This window comes from Hermetia illucens, chromosome 3 (assembly GCF_905115235.1).
Source record: "Hermetia illucens chromosome 3, iHerIll2.2.curated.20191125, whole genome shotgun sequence".
Lineage (NCBI taxonomy): Eukaryota > Metazoa > Arthropoda > Insecta > Diptera > Stratiomyidae > Hermetia > Hermetia illucens.
In genome coordinates, this window is record NC_051851.1 from 38,859,823 (window position 1) to 38,879,109 (window position 19,287).

At 38.0% G+C, this 19,287-nt stretch overlaps 1 protein-coding gene across 1 annotated transcript in view; it reads right to left on the reverse strand.

Annotated features, from left to right (window-relative positions):
- LOC119650579 (extracellular serine/threonine protein CG31145) overlaps nucleotides 1-19,287 on the reverse strand; it is a 215,373-nt gene that overhangs the window by 132,381 nt on the left and 63,705 nt on the right. The window contains exon 3 of the mRNA XM_038053405.1: nucleotides 17,757-18,836. Within this exon, the coding sequence (XP_037909333.1) occupies nucleotides 17,757-18,001 (245 nt within the window). The 5' untranslated portion in view covers nucleotides 18,002-18,836. The remainder of the gene's footprint in view (nucleotides 1-17,756; nucleotides 18,837-19,287) is intronic.

Sequence of the window (19,287 nt, forward strand, 5' to 3'; positions counted from 1 at the left end):
GACATTAGCTGGCTTAGAAAAAGTCAATAATAATAGCGCTAGAAAAACTTTCCTGGGTTTCATGCCATGCGAACCACCTTCACTTTTAATTTCATTATTAGCAGCATTTCGCTTGTTTTCCTATTGCTCACATTTTTTACCCTTTTCATAATTCTCTAATTCAATTCCCTGAACCAATTCCCAACTCCACAATATTCAAAAATAACGTCCTTTAAATTTTCACTTTAAGTGATCTAAGCTTCTCTTCGCCAAATCATCTAATCTTAAAATCTCATGCAACCGTAAATATTATATAATCATGAGACAGTTGTTCCCATTGAAACCAGAAATCATCATTGACCATTTTATATTCTAGCATTGCATTGCTGTGTACACTTTCATACCAGCACACAGTGATATGCACTTTGCCTAAGCATTTACATGTGGTACTCGTGTCAGATACGAGAAGATTACACTTTCCGGATAAAGAATATACAGCCTTAGCACGAAAATACAGTTAAACAATCGGCTGCCCTAGTGAAAGAATAGTTAATTATTTATTCAAGGTTGATCAATCTCCTGATCGATCGTTGAGAGAGGAGAATTCTAGAAAAGGTAAGCGAACCCATGTTTGTGGGAACTGGAAAAAAGGATAGGAAGGCAAGGAATATAACATGTTTTTATCTCACAATTGATTTGATACTGTTCCCATTCGGACATTGGGTTTTTGGGTTTCTGTCGAGCAGTTTGGGGTTTTATGCCTGTTAGTTTAAAATTGAAGAAGAATTGAATATATTACTACATAGTATGGAAGTGTAAAAAAGGGAAACCAGTGAAATTAGGATTACTTCGATAGTTGAACTGACATGCACCATCAAATATTATAGACTGCCAGAATACGGCAAAGCCAATTGTCTGACACACTAAAGAATCACTTATATGATCATCGTCATCAACGGCGTACAAACCGGTATCCGGTCTAGGCCTGCGTTAATAAGGAACTACATCATCCCGGTTTTGCGCCGAGGTCCATCAATTCGATATCCCTAAAAGCTGTTTGGCGTCCTGACCTACGCGATCGCTCCATCTTAGGCAAGGTCTGCCTCGTCTCCTTTTTCTACAATAGATATTGCCTTTATAGACTTTCCAGGCTGAATCATCCTCATCCATACGGATTAAGTGATCCGCCCACCGCAACCTGTTGAGCCAGATTTTATCCAAACCCTGGCGGTGGTGGTATCGCTCATAGATTTCGTCGTTATCTTGGCTACGGAATCATCCATCCTCATATAGGTGGCCAAAAATTCTTCGGACGATACTTCTCTCGAACTTAAGCGGTTGTGATATTCGACCGGAGAAATTATCAACGGTCACAAAATGATAGTCTTATCACTTATATGATGCTCTCGTACAAGTGCCAAATTATTGCTGGATATTTTTTTTAATTGATATGACAGTTAAGCATTTCTTTGCAGGAGCGAAATAGCTCGTGAGCATAATCACTGCTTTTGTCAGTGGAGAAACGGTCAGTTTTGGAAGACTTCACAGCAAATGACCATCAATGCTATCAATTGGCGTACACGGCGCGGTGATTTCTATGCGGCACGAAAGCGAATATTGGAAGATTGCCGAAGCTCTTGGAGTAAGCAGACCTAGGGTCGAGAGGTTACAGCTAACGCAGCCTTAAATTCAGTTATGAACTTGATGACGACAACCTGCGGAGCTTCAATGCGTGCAGCGGAAATTTACGAACTATGGAAGGAGAGTCAAAAGCTCTGCCCTGTGACATTGCATTCAAACGGCCAAGAGGAAGCATACTCCAGCATAGCAGAGTACAAATCGGCAAGAAGGAAGCTCCGCAGCGCAATAAAAAAAACAATGCTTGATAGTGACAGAAGCTAATCATCACTTTTCAACATAGAAAAAAACCCAGAAGAGACAATCCTCTCTATAAAAAAGTGCCATGAATCGACGGTATTTCAGCGGAGGTATACAAACCAGTGTTTCACCAACAGCTGGACTAATTATTTAGCGCATCCAACCTTTGCTTAAAGAATCGTGATTTTGGTATTGAACTTGTGAGATGGCCTAAGTATGTAAGGAAAAAATGGAGAAATCATTTTTAAAGGGAAATTCGATATATTTAAGCAAATATCGATATTTCGGGAGCCAATTGCTTCCTTCCTCAGTTCTTATTATAAATGAGATTATGATAAACGCTAAGAAAGGAAGCAATTGGTTCCCAAATTATTGATATATGCATAAATATACCAGGTTGGACCCTTCAGGTATGGAAGGTTTTGTGAATTTCCCACATATTTGACTGAACGTTTATTCCATTTGTATTTGCCGCAACTAATGGGTACGGTGTGCAAGTTGTACAATGCAATTCCACTTGAACTCTAAAAAAATTCTTCCAGCGATATGGGCCCTCCATGAAAGTCTCACAAGCGAACCAATCGCAAATAACCGGGTCGAGAACACCGAAAGAGCCACTTCAGGCGAACCCCAATGCAGATTCAGGTCTAATCAACCTCCTCGAGTACCTGGGGACTGGATTCCGCAACGGCTTAGTGAAGACGCAAACAAACACCATTCAAGTCACATTTCGGACCCTCATATTTCTTGGGGGTAAGATAGTAAGGCATACGTCATTGTCAAATGCTATATTATGTTATGGATTCTGTTAACATTATACTAGGTGCGATTTCTGACATTACTGCCACTGTTCCAAATTCCAGAACTAGTGTCTAGTGATGCGCCGTGTTTTACCCAATTGCTAGCACAAATGGAAAATGGCAGCCACCTGTTACTTGATTGATCAGCCACAGGAGTTGGGTATACACCTAAATCTCCAGTAGAAAGCCGCGACCTTACTATAAGATGAAATGGTTGGCCCGATAGTTCCCCTATGCTATGCGAACAAATGCGTGCTTTGGGTTTCTCAACTAAGTAGTCGTACTCCCAAAAAATAGTTCGAAATTTAGATAGACTATCGTTTAAAGAGTAACAATGTTGGGTCTACATCCGTCATAGACTTTGATCTTAGCAACTTTTCGTCATGGACCATTCCGAAAAAAAATGTAATGGTTTCAGGACGAGAAGACTAGAAAAATTAATCTAAGTGTTCATTAATAGTATTTTTTTTTCTTTCTTGATTATTAAAAGCCGCATTTTGCATAGTTTTGTTTTCAGAGCAATTGCAAACAGATAATCAATATATACAGTAAAAATATTGAAACGTGAATTTAGTTTGTTAATGATTGAAAAAATGATGAACTAGATTGCATCTAGTATAAATAATAACAAGTATTAGCAATATGACCTTTTTCATTCAAAGTCAGCAGATATGTTCGTGACTTCCGAGAAGTACACTTTGCCTTCTCCTATTATCAAAGCCACTAACTCACAAGTATACAACCAGCATTAATATAAAAATCGCATTGGAAAAGAAAATAAAGATCTAATTCATAAGTTCACGAAGTATTTCTGTATCAAAATACCACTTTGGTACCCATTTGGTTTGGACAAGTATCTGATCACATCAAATTAGGGATACTTTTAAGAGAACATGGCAAGCAAGATTTGGATGATCAAGTCTTATACGTAATGCTTCTGTGTTAAAACTATTTTAGACTATCTACCGGATAAGTTTAGTTAATGAATTACCTCAATTATATATTACATCAAAAGCAAGTGAAAAGTAGGAGCGATAATTTAACAGGCCCTTTCAATTGAAATACTCTCATTATATGTTACTAGTTCCCTCCAAGAAAATTAACAAATAAATAATCATTTCTATTAAGGTAAAAGCTTTATAGAAAAAAGTTTATAGAAAATAGAACAAAAATATGAAGACCTAGATGAATAGATATATATAAGCCATTAAGTCGGGATCGCACCTGGGATATGTTTCATGTTCAACTTTCGAGAAATATAAGGTATCCAACTTTGGTTTTTGTTTTCAATAAACTTTGACTTCATCAGAAGGACAAGCACAAAGCCAAACATAAACTCCTACGACGTAGTCGGAGTTTGAACCAGAGGCAATGAGATCAAGATTTGATTAGAACGAAAAGTAAACATTGTGCCTTATCATAGTATGAGCTAAAGGAAAACAACGTATCTACTTTTCTCTAAGCAATAATAGTTACTGGTTCCTTGCGAAATATCCAACGTCAAGAGTAATATATCATGATCAAACAAGTTTTTCTTAATTTATGACTAAAATATAAAGAACACGATAGCTTCTGTCCTTGATTCAAAACTTTTCACTATATTTGTAGTGCTTGTGAACAAACATATTTCCCAGCATGCAATCAATTCCTTTCATAGTTATAAACTGACAGAGGGGCAATACAAACGCAGTCGATTTTGCTAAACTACGAAACCCTAAGAAATTATAACAGCAGCTTTGTAATGTTCATATGTTCAGCCACAATGTTTGCCTAAAGATATTCTGAGATGAATGACCCCAAGACCTATTAAAAAGTGTCATTACTATGAATTTACTATGCTATTTAAACGAGCCTTACGTAGCCTTTTCTCTTCTGCTATGTAATAAAAAGCTAAAATGTTATAATAAAAAAATCTGCCATGTTAGAAATTGAAGAATAAACGGCTGACCAAATGTAAATATTTGTTAAAGTTAAATGAGCTCTTCGACACTTAACGACTTCAGGTTAAACACGTAGAAGAAATGACTGAAGAGAATATGAAACAGAATATTCGATTTCAATAATAATTTACGTTAAGAATGTGTTGACTCGAAATATAATACAACTGTTAAAATTAGGAGCTAGACCTGCACCAATTTCAAAAAGTGTAAATACGTATCTGAAATATTAGAGCTTTGCAAATATTTGAACAACATTAAAATAAAAGAAAAGGTAAATAACAGATAAATATTTGAGTTATAAAATACAATTCTCTTGACCTTATGAAGTCATGGTAGACAAATGAGTCTTTAGATTCTACCAAATCAGCAAATCAGTGATAATACTAAGCAATTGAAAATAAAACAAATGGGGAAAATTTTGTCGCTGTAGTCAAATTTTGTAGACGAAGGAGGAGACTACTTTGACAAGACAAAGGAAGTAGGAAGATCAGGAAATTCATGAATCCGCGTACTACCGATAAAGCGGACTATAAAATGTCGAAAATGGATAAATGTGAATCTGTTCTTGAGAAATTATCTGACGACACGGTTGCGAGCCACACAAATTCTGTCAAAACAAGGTGTGGACATATCCCTGAGTAGGGTATAAGTCAACAATCTTTGGAAAACCAAATTGTCCATAAAAGTACTCTGACGAAATCTCTATACTCAGAAAAGCATGCACCGCAAAAAACGGCAGAGGGTCAAAGAAAATGTCGTCAAAGCAAAACAAAACAAAGCAACCTATTCGTTGACTGGAAAGAATTCCCATAATATACAGAAGAATTAGAAATTTAAAAAAAATTAAATTCAAAAACTGCTAGTTTAAATGGCAGCTGGTTATCAACAGCTGAAAAAATTAGATTACATATTAAATAGCGTGCCAAATTTGGCCACGCTAAATATTATCAGAAAACAAAATATTTGAATTTTAATTGGAACAATTTTGTTTATAATCGGTGTCGACTTTTTGTTTTTTTTAGAACATCCTGTACATTTGAATTAAACTTATCGTGCAGGTGTCGCTAAAATACAACAATAGCTTGAGCACTCCAAATTCAAAGTTATTATAATACCATTCTTGACATTTTCGAAATTTACTTCTCACTATAATAAACGAAGAGGGTGTAGGGCATTCCAATGGAAAAATGATAAGGAAACGATGTCTCTCACTTCTAACCTCCAATCTCTACCTGACCTCTTCCATCGATGATACTGGTAAGTCTAAATGGAGATTGAGATTGGTTGTAGTTGCAATCCCAAATGAAAATAAAGTAACTTAAGTAAGGTATTGATTTGGTCCCTATAAAGAGCGCTCTCCGACTCCGACCCCCGAAAGAACAATACTGTGCCACAACCCAGCGCACAACGTTTAGAAAGGGTTGATCAAGTAGCATCGAACGGACTAAGACATTTTTGAATACTGGAACGTACAAACGCCACATCACACGGGAACAATGTATAACAAACAGAGGAGTGGTAGATCACCAGAATAATCATCCGGCTCGATCATAGTTTACCACGAGGGCACCAGTCTTCCAATGACTTAAAGAGAATCCGCCAGCATCTCAGTGCAGCTCTACTGAGGTTTCCCAGCGCGCTTGGGTGCCTTCATCCTCACCAGACTCGAAAAGGGGAGGAAGGCCCTTTTGCACAGTCTCTCTCACGACATTTATAAATTTTCCACGTGTGCTTGATTCAGTGCTTTGGGGCCGCACCAAAACCTGAAATACAAAACGCGGTATATGGCAAGAATCTATCGAAAATGCGCTCGACGCTAAATGGGAGAATTACTCACCTTGTCCCAAAAAAGGGTAAAATGCAACATGCAGGCACAAAACTGATTATTTGCTTGCCAACGCTCTACAAAGTGCGTTCCTCGAGACAAACATCATTCTGTTCAAAGAACAGAAGGGCTGCCCAATTAAATCTAGGGGTTGTAAGCAACAATTCAAAAAGAAAAAAAAAAACGCTTATGCCAAGGCTTTCCACAACATCCCGCATACCTGGCTAATCGTAATCCTACGTCTGTATCACAGTTTTCGACAGCGCAAGGGTAACATACTTTAGAGTTCGTCTGCATACCGAAGGGCATCTGCAAAGTAGATTCATTGAGTAGGCTAGTCCCATTCGTTGAACGAAATATGCGAAGAAGAAGGTTTATAGGTTTAACTATAGACCACTGACTCGGGGAAATAAAAGAAAAATTTGGCATCCCAAGAGCGTAGTTGTTGTTTCCATAGTACTGTCAGCTATAGGTATTGTACCTAAATCTATCACGATTGTTATGAGAATTGCACACAGTCTGGTTCAAGCTATCAATTCTGCAAACGTGTTTGATGTTACGACGAGTTCCTGACAGATTATGCCATTAACCCACCATCGGGTACCACACAAAGGCCCTTTTATTCTTTTTGAGTACGTAGGATCGTCCATGCCTAACTGCTTAGGACTTAGTCCTGGTGTTAGGTAAAATCCGGCATTTATCGAGATTGCGACAGCTCGGAAAGCAACTTTGATACTGTTCACCCCAAATGTGTTAAAACTATAAATAGGAGCACCGTGGCTTGCATGAATCTTCTTAACAGAATTAGATTGTGTATACCTATCGGCAGTAAAACTGCAAACTGCTAATAATGTGAACGGAGACGCTGTAAATAATAGAGTAACATTTTTCTGCATGTGCATTGAATGCAAAAATTTTTATTAAATGTGCTACAGCTACCCCTATACTCATATGAGGAAGTTGACCTCTTCTTGACAACCAAGCAAGTATTGTGGATTAGTCAGCACAGTACGGTCATCAATTTATTAGACCAGAGAGCGGTTTAGCGCTTTTGTCGCGAAGATTCCAGCTGTCTCTTCCTCTGTTTACTCCGCGGCAACAACGACACCGTTGACGTAAAAGGTGAGCAATGCGATAAGGATGACGACCACTCCGAGGCGACCAGAAAGAAAGGAGGCAATCCCTCCTTGTTTTGAATTACCGTCTGCATTTCATCAGGCCGCCAACCGGACATGCTTAACAAAGAAAAGTTGAGACTTCATACACCGCAACAATATCTTCAGACGTCCGTTTGCTGATTGCAAGTATTGCTAGGTGCACGTTACCCTCAATAGCTTACACGCAACGAGATGTATCTATTGCCTAAATCGATGCAATCAGTAAGGTACTTTTAGCAGCATGCTGGCGTGGGCATGTACATATATTAGCATTATGATGCTAACTATATGTAACTATATTGTATAAATATTATTTAGGGTTTCTGGTGGGTGAGGGCGGTGATTAAATTAATTTAACGGAATCATTTCAAAGTAAATATTTATGAAACTTTAAATTGGAATATAGTGAGAGCGGCCCCGAAAAAAATACAAATGAAGTCACAAGAGAGTTCCAGAGAGCGGCCTGGCATAACTGATTTCGATTCCCTTGAATTAGATACATACGCTGTCCATGTCAAACTCAAATTCTCTAATATCTGATCCGCTAGTTGCCATTTACGAAGAGGAAATAAAGACGATGCTGTCAAAGACGAATATTCTGACCAGTTAGACAATCCATTTTGCAGCCTGCAATTGAATTACGTTAAGCTTTTCCATGGGGCCTGCGAGACAAACCTCGGCATTGAATAATACGTCATAGACTTCTTTCGTAGCACTACCTTAGCAATAAGCTGTTCCTAGTTTCCTTGTGATAATATTTATAATATTACATGGGTATTCGACATACGAATATTCATCAAGAAAAGGGCAGCACACGACTCCCTAAATGGAGGTCCTAACCTCAAACTAACTGCCATCACTACCTCGTAAAAGCGCCAAATAGTAAGAAGCGAGTTGAGTTGAATACTTGCCAGGTTGGCTAAATCCCAAGAGGCTGCAAGCAGAAAACTCCACAATTCCAGACAATCCGGATTGGCAACGAAATAATATTTCAAGGTTTGATGAAGTCAGGACAACTACGTACAAACTAAAACTCCTGAAATCGAAGAGATCTTCAAAAAGCTTCTAAGGGAGACAGAACTGAACTTATCAGGTAAATCCATAAACTGATAGCTAGAATATAAGTACAAGGGAAATTACTTGACAGGTGGACAAAGACTTCATGCATACATACACGCAAAAGGGCGACGTAATCTTTTAACCGAATATAAACTTGCCCAATATCAAAAGTCTGAAATCTCTCGATCAAACCTTGAAGTTTTGGAGGACAGAATATATAGCGTCCGGTGGGCGGGACTATTCAATCAGGATCGTAGTTGCGTTCTGCGCATCAACATATCAATTCAACCCCATTTGTGTGGTGGTGTTAGTGCATCTGACCGGGTTTGATATAGAAATTTTCCAGCTTGATGCGAAAACCAATCGTAGAAGGCATTGATCCGAGTAATATTGCAATGACATTTTATAAATGTCCTATTGTATTTATATATGTATGTATTGGTTGTTTGTAGTTGGTTGCCAGACAGGTGTGTGTGCGAATACACAGATGTCCTATGAAAATACCACACACAATACATTGACAGTTGCGCAGAACCCACTGCTATCTTGACTGGGCCTCAAACCGGATGCCCCCAGTTCTGACATTTTATGCAGAAAAGAAGGAGCGCCGGGGCGAAAATTGATCAGTTTTTCCACTGACACATTCACAGAAACTATTCAACCGAAGGATCTGAAAAAGTCATGAAACTGCGATGTCTAGACTTCCAAATACGCTCCACACCGATATCTGCTCAAATAAAGTTAATAATCGTATATTACTATGTTTTTTAGAAATGTACTTCAGAGACATACAATTTTGCAGTAATATACGTTGTCCTGTAGTCCTATAGTATGGACATGATATCGTCAAGTTTGGTGAAAAACGCACTATTACTAAAAAAGATGCAATAGATAAAATTTGCCATACTGGTGCAAATTTATTGCAATCTAAGACTTTGATTATCAGTATCACACTAAAGTCTGATATAAGATACGTTATCTGAAACTCCACACTCATCAAAAATTTAATTGTGTCAGCAACGTGACCAAGGAATCAAGTTCTATTTTACAACACTAGCAAATGTTTAGTCTGGACATATATAAATTCATATATTAGAAAATGCATTTTATTCAACTTCAGCATATTCTGATTTTCTTGAATGATACCTAGAACTAAACTAGATTTAGATAATTCATACTTTCCCATTAGGATTCCCACTAAATTTTCAAAATTAGCCAGAAAAAATGCCGCATATACATAAGAATAACGACAGGTTCAAGGTCGAGGCTCTTGCAAATATATTCGCACAGCATTTGAGGACCTGGGATCTACTGGCCCATATTTTAAGATGTAGGTGGAGTCCGCCAGAAAAGGAAAGGAATGACGAAAAAAGAAGAAAAGTAAGAGAACTGGAGTTATCACGAAGGCAAGCACTGTGCGGACTATTCTCGTTAAATATCTGCGTTAAGAAATTAGTGAATACAATTTCCAACTAACTCCAATTAAATATTTGTTCCTATGAGACCAGTCTTTCTTTTGCAATCAGTTCTTGGAAAGGACATATCGAAAGTCCTATTTGATTTCTGGATTCTACCTTTCAACTTTAGTGTAGATAAATATCCCGACCCATCTAGTTCTGGAAGAGTCGGTCAAAAATTTTAATGGATAATCAAAATTCAAAACTGTTAAGATATTTGTGTTCAGCCATATACTTTATTAAGTTAGGACCAATCAAAAAACATATATGGAATTCATAAAAAAAACGTTTTTACCCCTACTTTCCTGTATCTAAATATTGGAACTCACAGGGATAATGTGGAACCCTTCAATATTATCGTAGAACTAAAGGAGATCGTTAAGACCGACACATTCAATATTTTCTTGCATGATTCCTAGTATCTTAAATGAGGAAGCCATTGTATTGATACACATAACTGCATCTTCTACTCAGTTTGGATTCTACTTTTGATCGCACTCACACACGTGTTCAGCCGAAACGTAAAAAACAAATTTAATTCAAATTGTCTGGCCAATAGTCTACTAAATCTGAAATATCAATTAACATGCGTGTTCATGGACCTCGAATAATTTACACTTTAGAATTCCTCGTAAATTTCATTTCACCGGGCCTATTTGTTCGCTAACGATTAGTTTCGCCCAGTTTTTGTGTTTTCATTGGATTTGAAATTTCAATTTTATCAACAAAATCTGCGTGTATTATTTCAAAAATAAATTATTGCCGGAAAATGGGCTGTCTTGAATATGCGGCCTTAATTTCATCAGGTATCTTCGATAATATATATGGATTTCAGCATTTAACTTAGACATGACAAATGTACACAATTAATTTCGGAAATTCACAGAATTTTTGGAGACAAATTAAATAGAAAGAAGAGAATCCAAATCAAGAGTCAACTTCTTAAAATAGAACATAGATAAGTGACCAAAGATATGTATGGAAGATAGAGCATAATAACGAATAAAGATTAGAGATTTTTACCGGTATTCGGGAAGCTGAAAGACCGGCTTAAGAACAAAACCAGTAAACGGTGAATAAAATCGTAATATTACCAAAAATTAAGGAAAAGTGTGGAGTCAGCTAATAGAAATAAATCCACTTCCAAAACATCAAACAGGTATACATAAGATCTAACTCTTGATTGGGACTGGGACTGCTTACATGATCAAAAGTGGCCAACAAAACTAAATGTGTGACAAGCGGTAAATGATTTACTGATTGAATAATAAACTTATAATACTTAACCAATTCTCACTTTTAATTTAACACGAAAAACATTACATAGATTAAAGAACTTGCTGAAACCACTAAAAGGGGCTTTCTTGTTGTGTCTGCCCAAATTTTTTAACAACGCCTCGTAGCTAGAGGTCCCTATTTTGTGCAAGGGGCAAGCTGAACACGACACTTGCAGAAATACAAAAACTATCCCAAACTCTTACCCCATATGTGTTATGTCGTTGATTGGGACCTGATCTACAAAAATACATTCAAAATTTTCCAGTTGAAGTTTGCGAAGAATATGCAGAAACTGGAAAATTTGCAGAAATGATTGAGTTAGGAGATGGTTAGTTAGCCAAGGTTTAAATAAAATTAAACACTGAAGAAGAACGGTCCGAAAAGGGTGAATTACTGAAAGAATCCACTCTCAAAAACTATCCAACCGTAAAAACTGGAAAAAAATATGGCGGTATCTAGGCCTCCTACCTTTCATACTGACTGATGTCTACTCAAATAAAGTTATTAATAATAAAATAATAATCGTTGGTGCAACAATCTATATTGTATCAGGGCCTTGAAGTATGTTAGAGCACTTCATTCAAGACTGTAACGCTACACTACAGGATTACAGCACCCTATAGGAAGCAATGTGGTCAGCATTACGCTCGCCCGAGATTATTACTCCGATTTGACTCATCCTCTCATTCACAGCTGCTCTAACCACTTGAGCCATCCGAACACACAAAGTTAATAACAGTATACTATTAGATTCTGAAAATTTACTGCGAGCCCCCTTAAGTTTATCCTAGACCCGTAAAATTCTGGAGTAGTGTAGGTTTTAATATAGAGCATCATACTGAAATTTGGTGGGAATCCTTCTATTACCAACAAAGTTATAGTAGGTCAAAGTTGCCTCTTTGGCGTCAAATTACCATTCCCTAAGAAATAAAAGGTCAGTAGTACATACATCCATTTAAATACATGACGCACTGAGCTTCCAATTCCCGACTAATTTTATTTTTCAATGTAGTAAGAAAGGTGCAAAATGATGTTTTTATAAGCAGACATTTTTTTACCTCAGCAGAAATTTACAGAAGATAATAGAAAGGCGTAAGCACCATGAGTCGAAGGAATATAACATCCTTTAAATTAAACAATTTGGGAGATTTTCAAAAAATAGAAACGAAAGCCACCGTTTACTCTTCAAAGCTAATGATGGAAGTGATTCTTCGGTTAGAATGTATGAAAAGTGGTTTCTGCGGTTCAATTGTGGTGACTTTGACAGGAAAGATGAAAAGTACCCCAGATAGCTAAAAAAATTGCAATTGATAAGATTGAAGCACTCCTCGATTGAAGAATGACCACAATACGAACAAAAATATGACAAACTTATCCTTTAACATTATAACGCTTGACCATATGTTGCGTCAGGCCAGTCAAAACACTGAACCAAACATCGCTTCTTTGGACTTCTCCGTTTCGATCGTTAACCCATGACCTATTTACGATTTAAGGATAAAATTTAAAGCACCAATTTTTGCCAACGTATCATTCATACTTGTTGTAAAGTTTTGATGTGGAAAACTTTTTCCAAAAAGGTCTAATGACCAATAGTTCTAAGAGTTATCAGAACTTCAGGCTTCGAAATCACTTTATGATATAAGGAGCAACCCTTCAGCAGTAGTGTACAATCTTGGACAGATCGTACGTTCACTATATTGGTTACTATAAATGCGTTTGCGCATCTTCTGCTCATAGGTGTATAGGTATGTCAAAAAATGACGTGTTGCATGTCCGTTGTCGGAGCATAAGAATCCAATCGAAGGGAGTTTCCCAAACGACTCTTCAATAAAATGTGATAATAGTGCTATTATATCTTCCTGCCTATAAAAATAATGAATTCACACGTATAGACACGTTTACCTGATGACATTCCATATATATCTATAACCGTTCCAGGAAAAATAACTTAACTTACTACAATCAAAATAATATAACCACCCTCTGTGAGATGCCTACCATTTGATATCTCTAGGCCTCATTGTAAGCAGATGCTACCATTCACAATACGCGGCTTATTAAGAGTCGGGAGGAATGGGGGAAGGAATCCTCCCAATTTGTACTTCACTACATCTTTTAAGTTTTAAGTTAGCCCTTGGTCTATGAGGTTAGTGTTGCTTTTATTCTTTCCCATCCCACTATGTTAGTGAATACCACAAGAACTTGTAATTTTTATGTTCGTCCTAGTACTTAGCTTTAAATTGCCTTACAAAAGTCTTTTATAATAAGGATTTTTCCAGCTATATTGTGAAAAATACTGCCATCCTATTTTCCACGGTCTATCCACAATCTGTTCGCTGATTTGCAACTCTTTTCTTGTTGACATTTGCCGTCTTCTCAATGTGCCTCTTCTAGACTTCTCCGAAGTTTTCTTGAGAAGCTCAGTTCTGGGTCCAGTGTTGGATTCCCGGTCAAACGGAATCAAAAATCAGCGGAGAAACTGTTGGTCACCAGGGTTACTGGCGAAATATACCATACCGCTTATTCTATTATACATGCGGTTCACGCAATGCTCTTAGACCTCAATGTGCACGTTAATTACTATAAAAAGCTAAGAAAAGAACCATCAGGGGATATAACGCAGAGAGCGCAATATGCTCCAACCCCACAGCTAACATACCCATTGAAAATAATAGAAGTTCCAGGCTGCTTACTGGCCCGTGGCCCATGCGTGTTTCCCCATCCTTTGTGACAAGCCATTAATAACTGTGCAATGTCACATACTTGTTTCAAAAGCAAGGATGAGAATACTGATGATTCGCCATTAGAATTGTTCTTTTGTCGGGCGCTACTCAGGTCATCACTCATGTCCAGAAGGGGCGTCGCAAAATCTGACTGATTGCGGAATCATCAAAGCGAATCGATGAACGAAAGAAATTGAAGACTACGATACCGTGCGAAATCGCAGAAAGTTCAGGAGCAGAAAGGAAAGCAAACTGCCGTAAATAGCAACGATTTGAGAACCGAATACCTATAACAACTGATATGTGGCCGCAAATCTGTTGATAGTCGTGTAAAGGACGTTAAAGGTAGAAAATTCCTTCATGATAATAAGCAGCCGAAGAATTGGAAGGAACACGTCACAATTTTCAACTGTATTAAATCCAGAGAAGTTCCGCCTTTTGTGGAAGAAATGATTAGCTATAGTAATATACGCGTGTTTTTAGATTTATCGGTTGCGTTATTCTTGGGAATGGCGTCTTCCACTTGGCGCTATTATGTTCATCAATCCCTACTGCGCAACCAATGTTAGAAAAACAATGCACCTGACGTAGTGGAAAAAACTGCAAGTCCGTCTACGAATAGCCTCGCCATGAAAACTGTTGGAATATGGACAACGGTTGCACCATTTGTTCATCGACTTTAAAGCCGCCTATGATAGCATAGCCAGGGTAAAATTGTACACGGCCATGAGAGAATTCGGTATTCCGACGAAATTAATAAGACTGACTAAGCTGACCCTGACCAATGTGCGACGCCAGATAAAAGCAGTAGGATCACTCTCAAGACCATTCGACATCAACAACGGTCTACGACAAGGGGATGCCCTATCATGCGCCCTCTTTAACCTGGCCCTCGAGAAAGTGATCCGCGATGCTGAGGTAAATGCAAGAGGTACAATCCTCTTCAAGTCCACCCAATTACTGGCCTATACTGACGATATCGACATCATGGGAAGAACCACCCGAGACGTACAAACTGCCTTCATCCAGATCGAGCCGGCGGTGATAGGCGCGAGATCTTGGCCTGCTCATCAATGAAGGCAAGACAAAATATATGATAGCAACGTCAGCACCGAAGACGAATCAACCAACAAAATCAAACCGCACTGGTCAAACGCGTTCGAGAGAAAAATCCTCCGAAGAATTTTTGGCCCCCTACATAAGGATGGGCGATTCCGTAGCCTACACAATGACGAAATCTCTCGGCTCAATAGGTTACGGTGGGCGGGTCACTTAATCCGTATGGATGAGGTCAGGACGCCAGACAGCTTTTAAGGATATCGAATTGGTGGAGCTCGGCCCAAAACCGGGATGTCAGGAGTTCCTTATTAAGGCAGGCCTAGATCGGATACCGGTTGTTGCGCCGTTGATGATAATGATCTTCAAACGGAGAGAAAACTGGAGGCAACAAGGAAAGTGCTTGGCACAGGAACAATAAAGGACTTAATTTCTCGCTTGCCTGGACCGAAGCTAACAATTGGAGTGCCAGTAGCATTGGCTATTGCTGCTATGAGAAACTAGGACCAAGCTTTTCATAAGGACAAGAGCCAGAACTTAAATGCCGCTGGATCCACCAATATTTTCCTGCCAAAACCAAACAAATATACTGCGAAGTTTATTTTGTCGAAAAAAATCAAAACTTAGGGAAGTATTGAGGGGATTCTGACTATGCATAATTTACTAGCTGGGCAGATGTTCGAAGCAGAAATTATAAAAAAAGGGTACGTGTCCATTCTACAGTGACGTAGCGGAAACCATGGAACATTTCCTATATAAGTGTACCGCAGATTTTTGTCACTGACGTGCTCCAGATGCAGCGGGTAGTATCACATTCATTAAAGAAAATCCTGCGATATACAAACGAATCTAGGATGTTGGGGTTTGCCGAAGCGTCGAGTATAATGGACCACTACGATCTAGTGGTTAGAGGCACACACAAGGTATCAAGAAAATTCATCATACTTTCATTTGGTCACAGTTTTTCAAATAGAAATATAGATTTCCATATGGTCATTTGATTCGCGAGAAATCTAACTTTCTAACATAATATTTATACCACCTTTGATTATATATTGTTATATATTATTATTATCAGCGAAGAAAGAATGGAAGAAACAATAAATAACCTCATTAACTACTGACTCACCTTTTTAAAAAATGTATTACATAAATAAAAACGTATTACTGTTTTGACCGAGTTGCAATTCTCTATCTCGAACATGACATTGGATACAATAACCAGGCAAGCTTATGTTAATGGAAAACTGCTTAATATTCATTTAGTATTTTTTCAATGCCCTTTAGCATGATCAGATTCTACACATTAGCGGAACTGAACTCACCACCAGCACGATTTCTAAGATTCCGGGGAAATTAATTTGCGTTTACCATTTGATTCGTTTGTATTTATGGACAAGAACCAAGATTGGCAAAAACCTCTAAGAGATAAATTGTAACCTAGATCAGAGATTTTCATCTCATTTTGGTTATTACGGGATTTCATTCCAAAATGGTTTGCGATTTGAAGTAAAAAAGACTCAAATCGACAGCTTTCCCGAACTTTCATTCGCCACTTCATCTTATGTGAAATGCTTGGAATATTTAACAAAATACCAAATTTAATAGAAAACTGATAATGGAAGATTTATTATCTTTTGTAACAAAGGAAGAATTGTGACACTGATTATGATAGAAAAGCACGGAAAGTGCAAAAATTTAATTTACTGGGGAACATGCATTTGACAATGTTGAGCATAATGTTTACAAGTGTCTAATACAAATTTTCTTAGAAATTCATTCTCAATGAAGATAATTTCGGAAACATCTTGATTCTTATAACCTCTAAATTTGTACTTGTTACTAATCAAAATTTAACGACCAATTAAACTGCAGAAACAGCTTATCTGTAATTTGATGCGAATACATTAAGAGCTCTCGTTTCCTTGCGAAAAATCTCATATACGTGTCAATTTAAAAATTCACGGAAACTGATTCAGTACATGCACACGTAATTGTGTGGTTAATATTCAAGTGTAGTAAAAAATCTATCAAGCAATTGAAGTAAGAAGAAAAACATTTCGCTACCACAGCTAATTTCAAATATGCTGATAAGACACAGTAATGCATGCCAGCCAGCATTCCAGACTACTGTATTTAAATTGCTTTCTCCTTGTTTATATTGTATTATAAAAGTTATATAGACTCAGTTGACGGGTCGAATTGATATAGCGGAAAATGTACGTCTACATCTCCCCACGGTGCGGTTTCAATATTTTCTATTTATTTGGAAAATAGAACTTTTTCATGCTTTTAACGATGCGTATACTATCTTATTTCTTTTTAAAAGCAGATTTAATTTATTATTGTTGTAAACTTGAGTTCAAAACAACTTGCATAATCAACCGAAATCATAGTGATACGCTTAATCTGCTTAATCTAGTCCATGCTACTAGCATGCAAGTGAAAAGCTGCTGCGACAAATTGTCGGCGGCGGAAAACATGACCGTCCTCAACTCTGTTTTTAATCTCCACTAGAATTTATTCAGCCATAATTTAAATTTCCTGCCAACTTCAATCATAGCGGTATAGATAAAAATATAAAACGATCCCTCAACTTACCTCTTCTGTAAAAATTTCCTCTTGAAATCCCGGAAAACACCATTTTTATCTTCATCATTTACGTATCGCACTCGGGCATGCGATGGCATTAAATGTCGATTAGCGACTCCTAGATCCATTTGTAAATCTATCACAAGTAAGAGCGTGAATAGCACCAAGGATGCACCAAAGCCAATGGCCAGGCGCTCCTTCATTCTCAGCGAGCGTAGCCCAAACATAGTATCTAATTTCCTACTGATATTCATTATAGCCCTATTGAAACGATTCGTAGCAGAATCTGCACTTTTCGCCGGATAGTCACTTGTTGCGGGTTGCAAACATTTTCGATTATCGACTAGATACCTTCCGTCAGTTGGGCCACAACAAAATCCATTTGAATTCTGGTCAAGCTTGGGTTGTCTATCGGATTCACTGTCACTATCACTTGGGTCTATATCACTAACACCGGATCCTTCCGGAAGGACATCCGCGGTATTGTTTGACCACCTTTTCCGTTTCCGCAACAAATTCGAGTCACATCTGAAATATTCAATAGCTAATCGCGAAGTTACCACGGGATCTGCATCGACTGTCTCGGAACGTCCACTATTAACGATATTATCAGATAATTGTGATTGCGAGTTATTGTTGTTATTATCATTGATAGTAGCGCTCTCAACGGGGATTGAGCCGGCAGTCAAGCGTAGTTCAAGTTCACCAGCTAAGTAGCTTCTGCTCGGATCGTTGGGAATTTGTATCTGCTCCTCATTTGCGTATGTCGCGCATATGTGAGCGGTTGGGCTGAAATTGCGACTATGACCGCGACCGCGACGTGTATCGCTCGAGATTGGAAAATTATCTGACGCCGCTGACGATAAGAGCGCTAATTCCTCCGATTCTGATTCTGACTGTGACCCGTCGCTTGATTCTGATTCAAATTCGGATGATGCGAAATCCCGACGTTCTTGATAGCGGTGTACGGATTCTGATGATGACGTTGGTGGCTTTGAACCACCTCTCGATTGACCTCTTTCCCGATAGTAGTAGCGTCCACCACTCGCCGGCGCAACAGCCGCTGTAGAACGCTCCGCCGCTAAAAAGCTGAAAATAGATGCAAAGGTGAAGAAAAAGATTGAATATGCTAGTTTCATTAAGTATGTGATTATGATGTGTGATGGCTCGACAGAAACCATACATAAACAGTGAGTGCAAATGAATATGAGATGGCTAATTATGTGGTTAAATAAATTTAGATTGGCTCAAATATGAGATAACTTTACGACACGCGGAACAGTGTTTTGGATGAAACTAACACGTTTCCTTCTTTCACCACGTACGCTTTTCGCTGTCCCTTTGTAACACACTATATAGGAAACTAACTTTTGTAAGATATCTTGGAGTATCAAAATCATGCATATCAACTAACGGAATAAAGTAGAAATCTGTTTAGGTTCTATCAATGTCTAGTTCACATGACTTCATCTTCCACCGTTTGTTTCTTCCAATAAAATTTTTATCGACAATCTTAGCTCCTAAATCCCGCTTAGTGTAT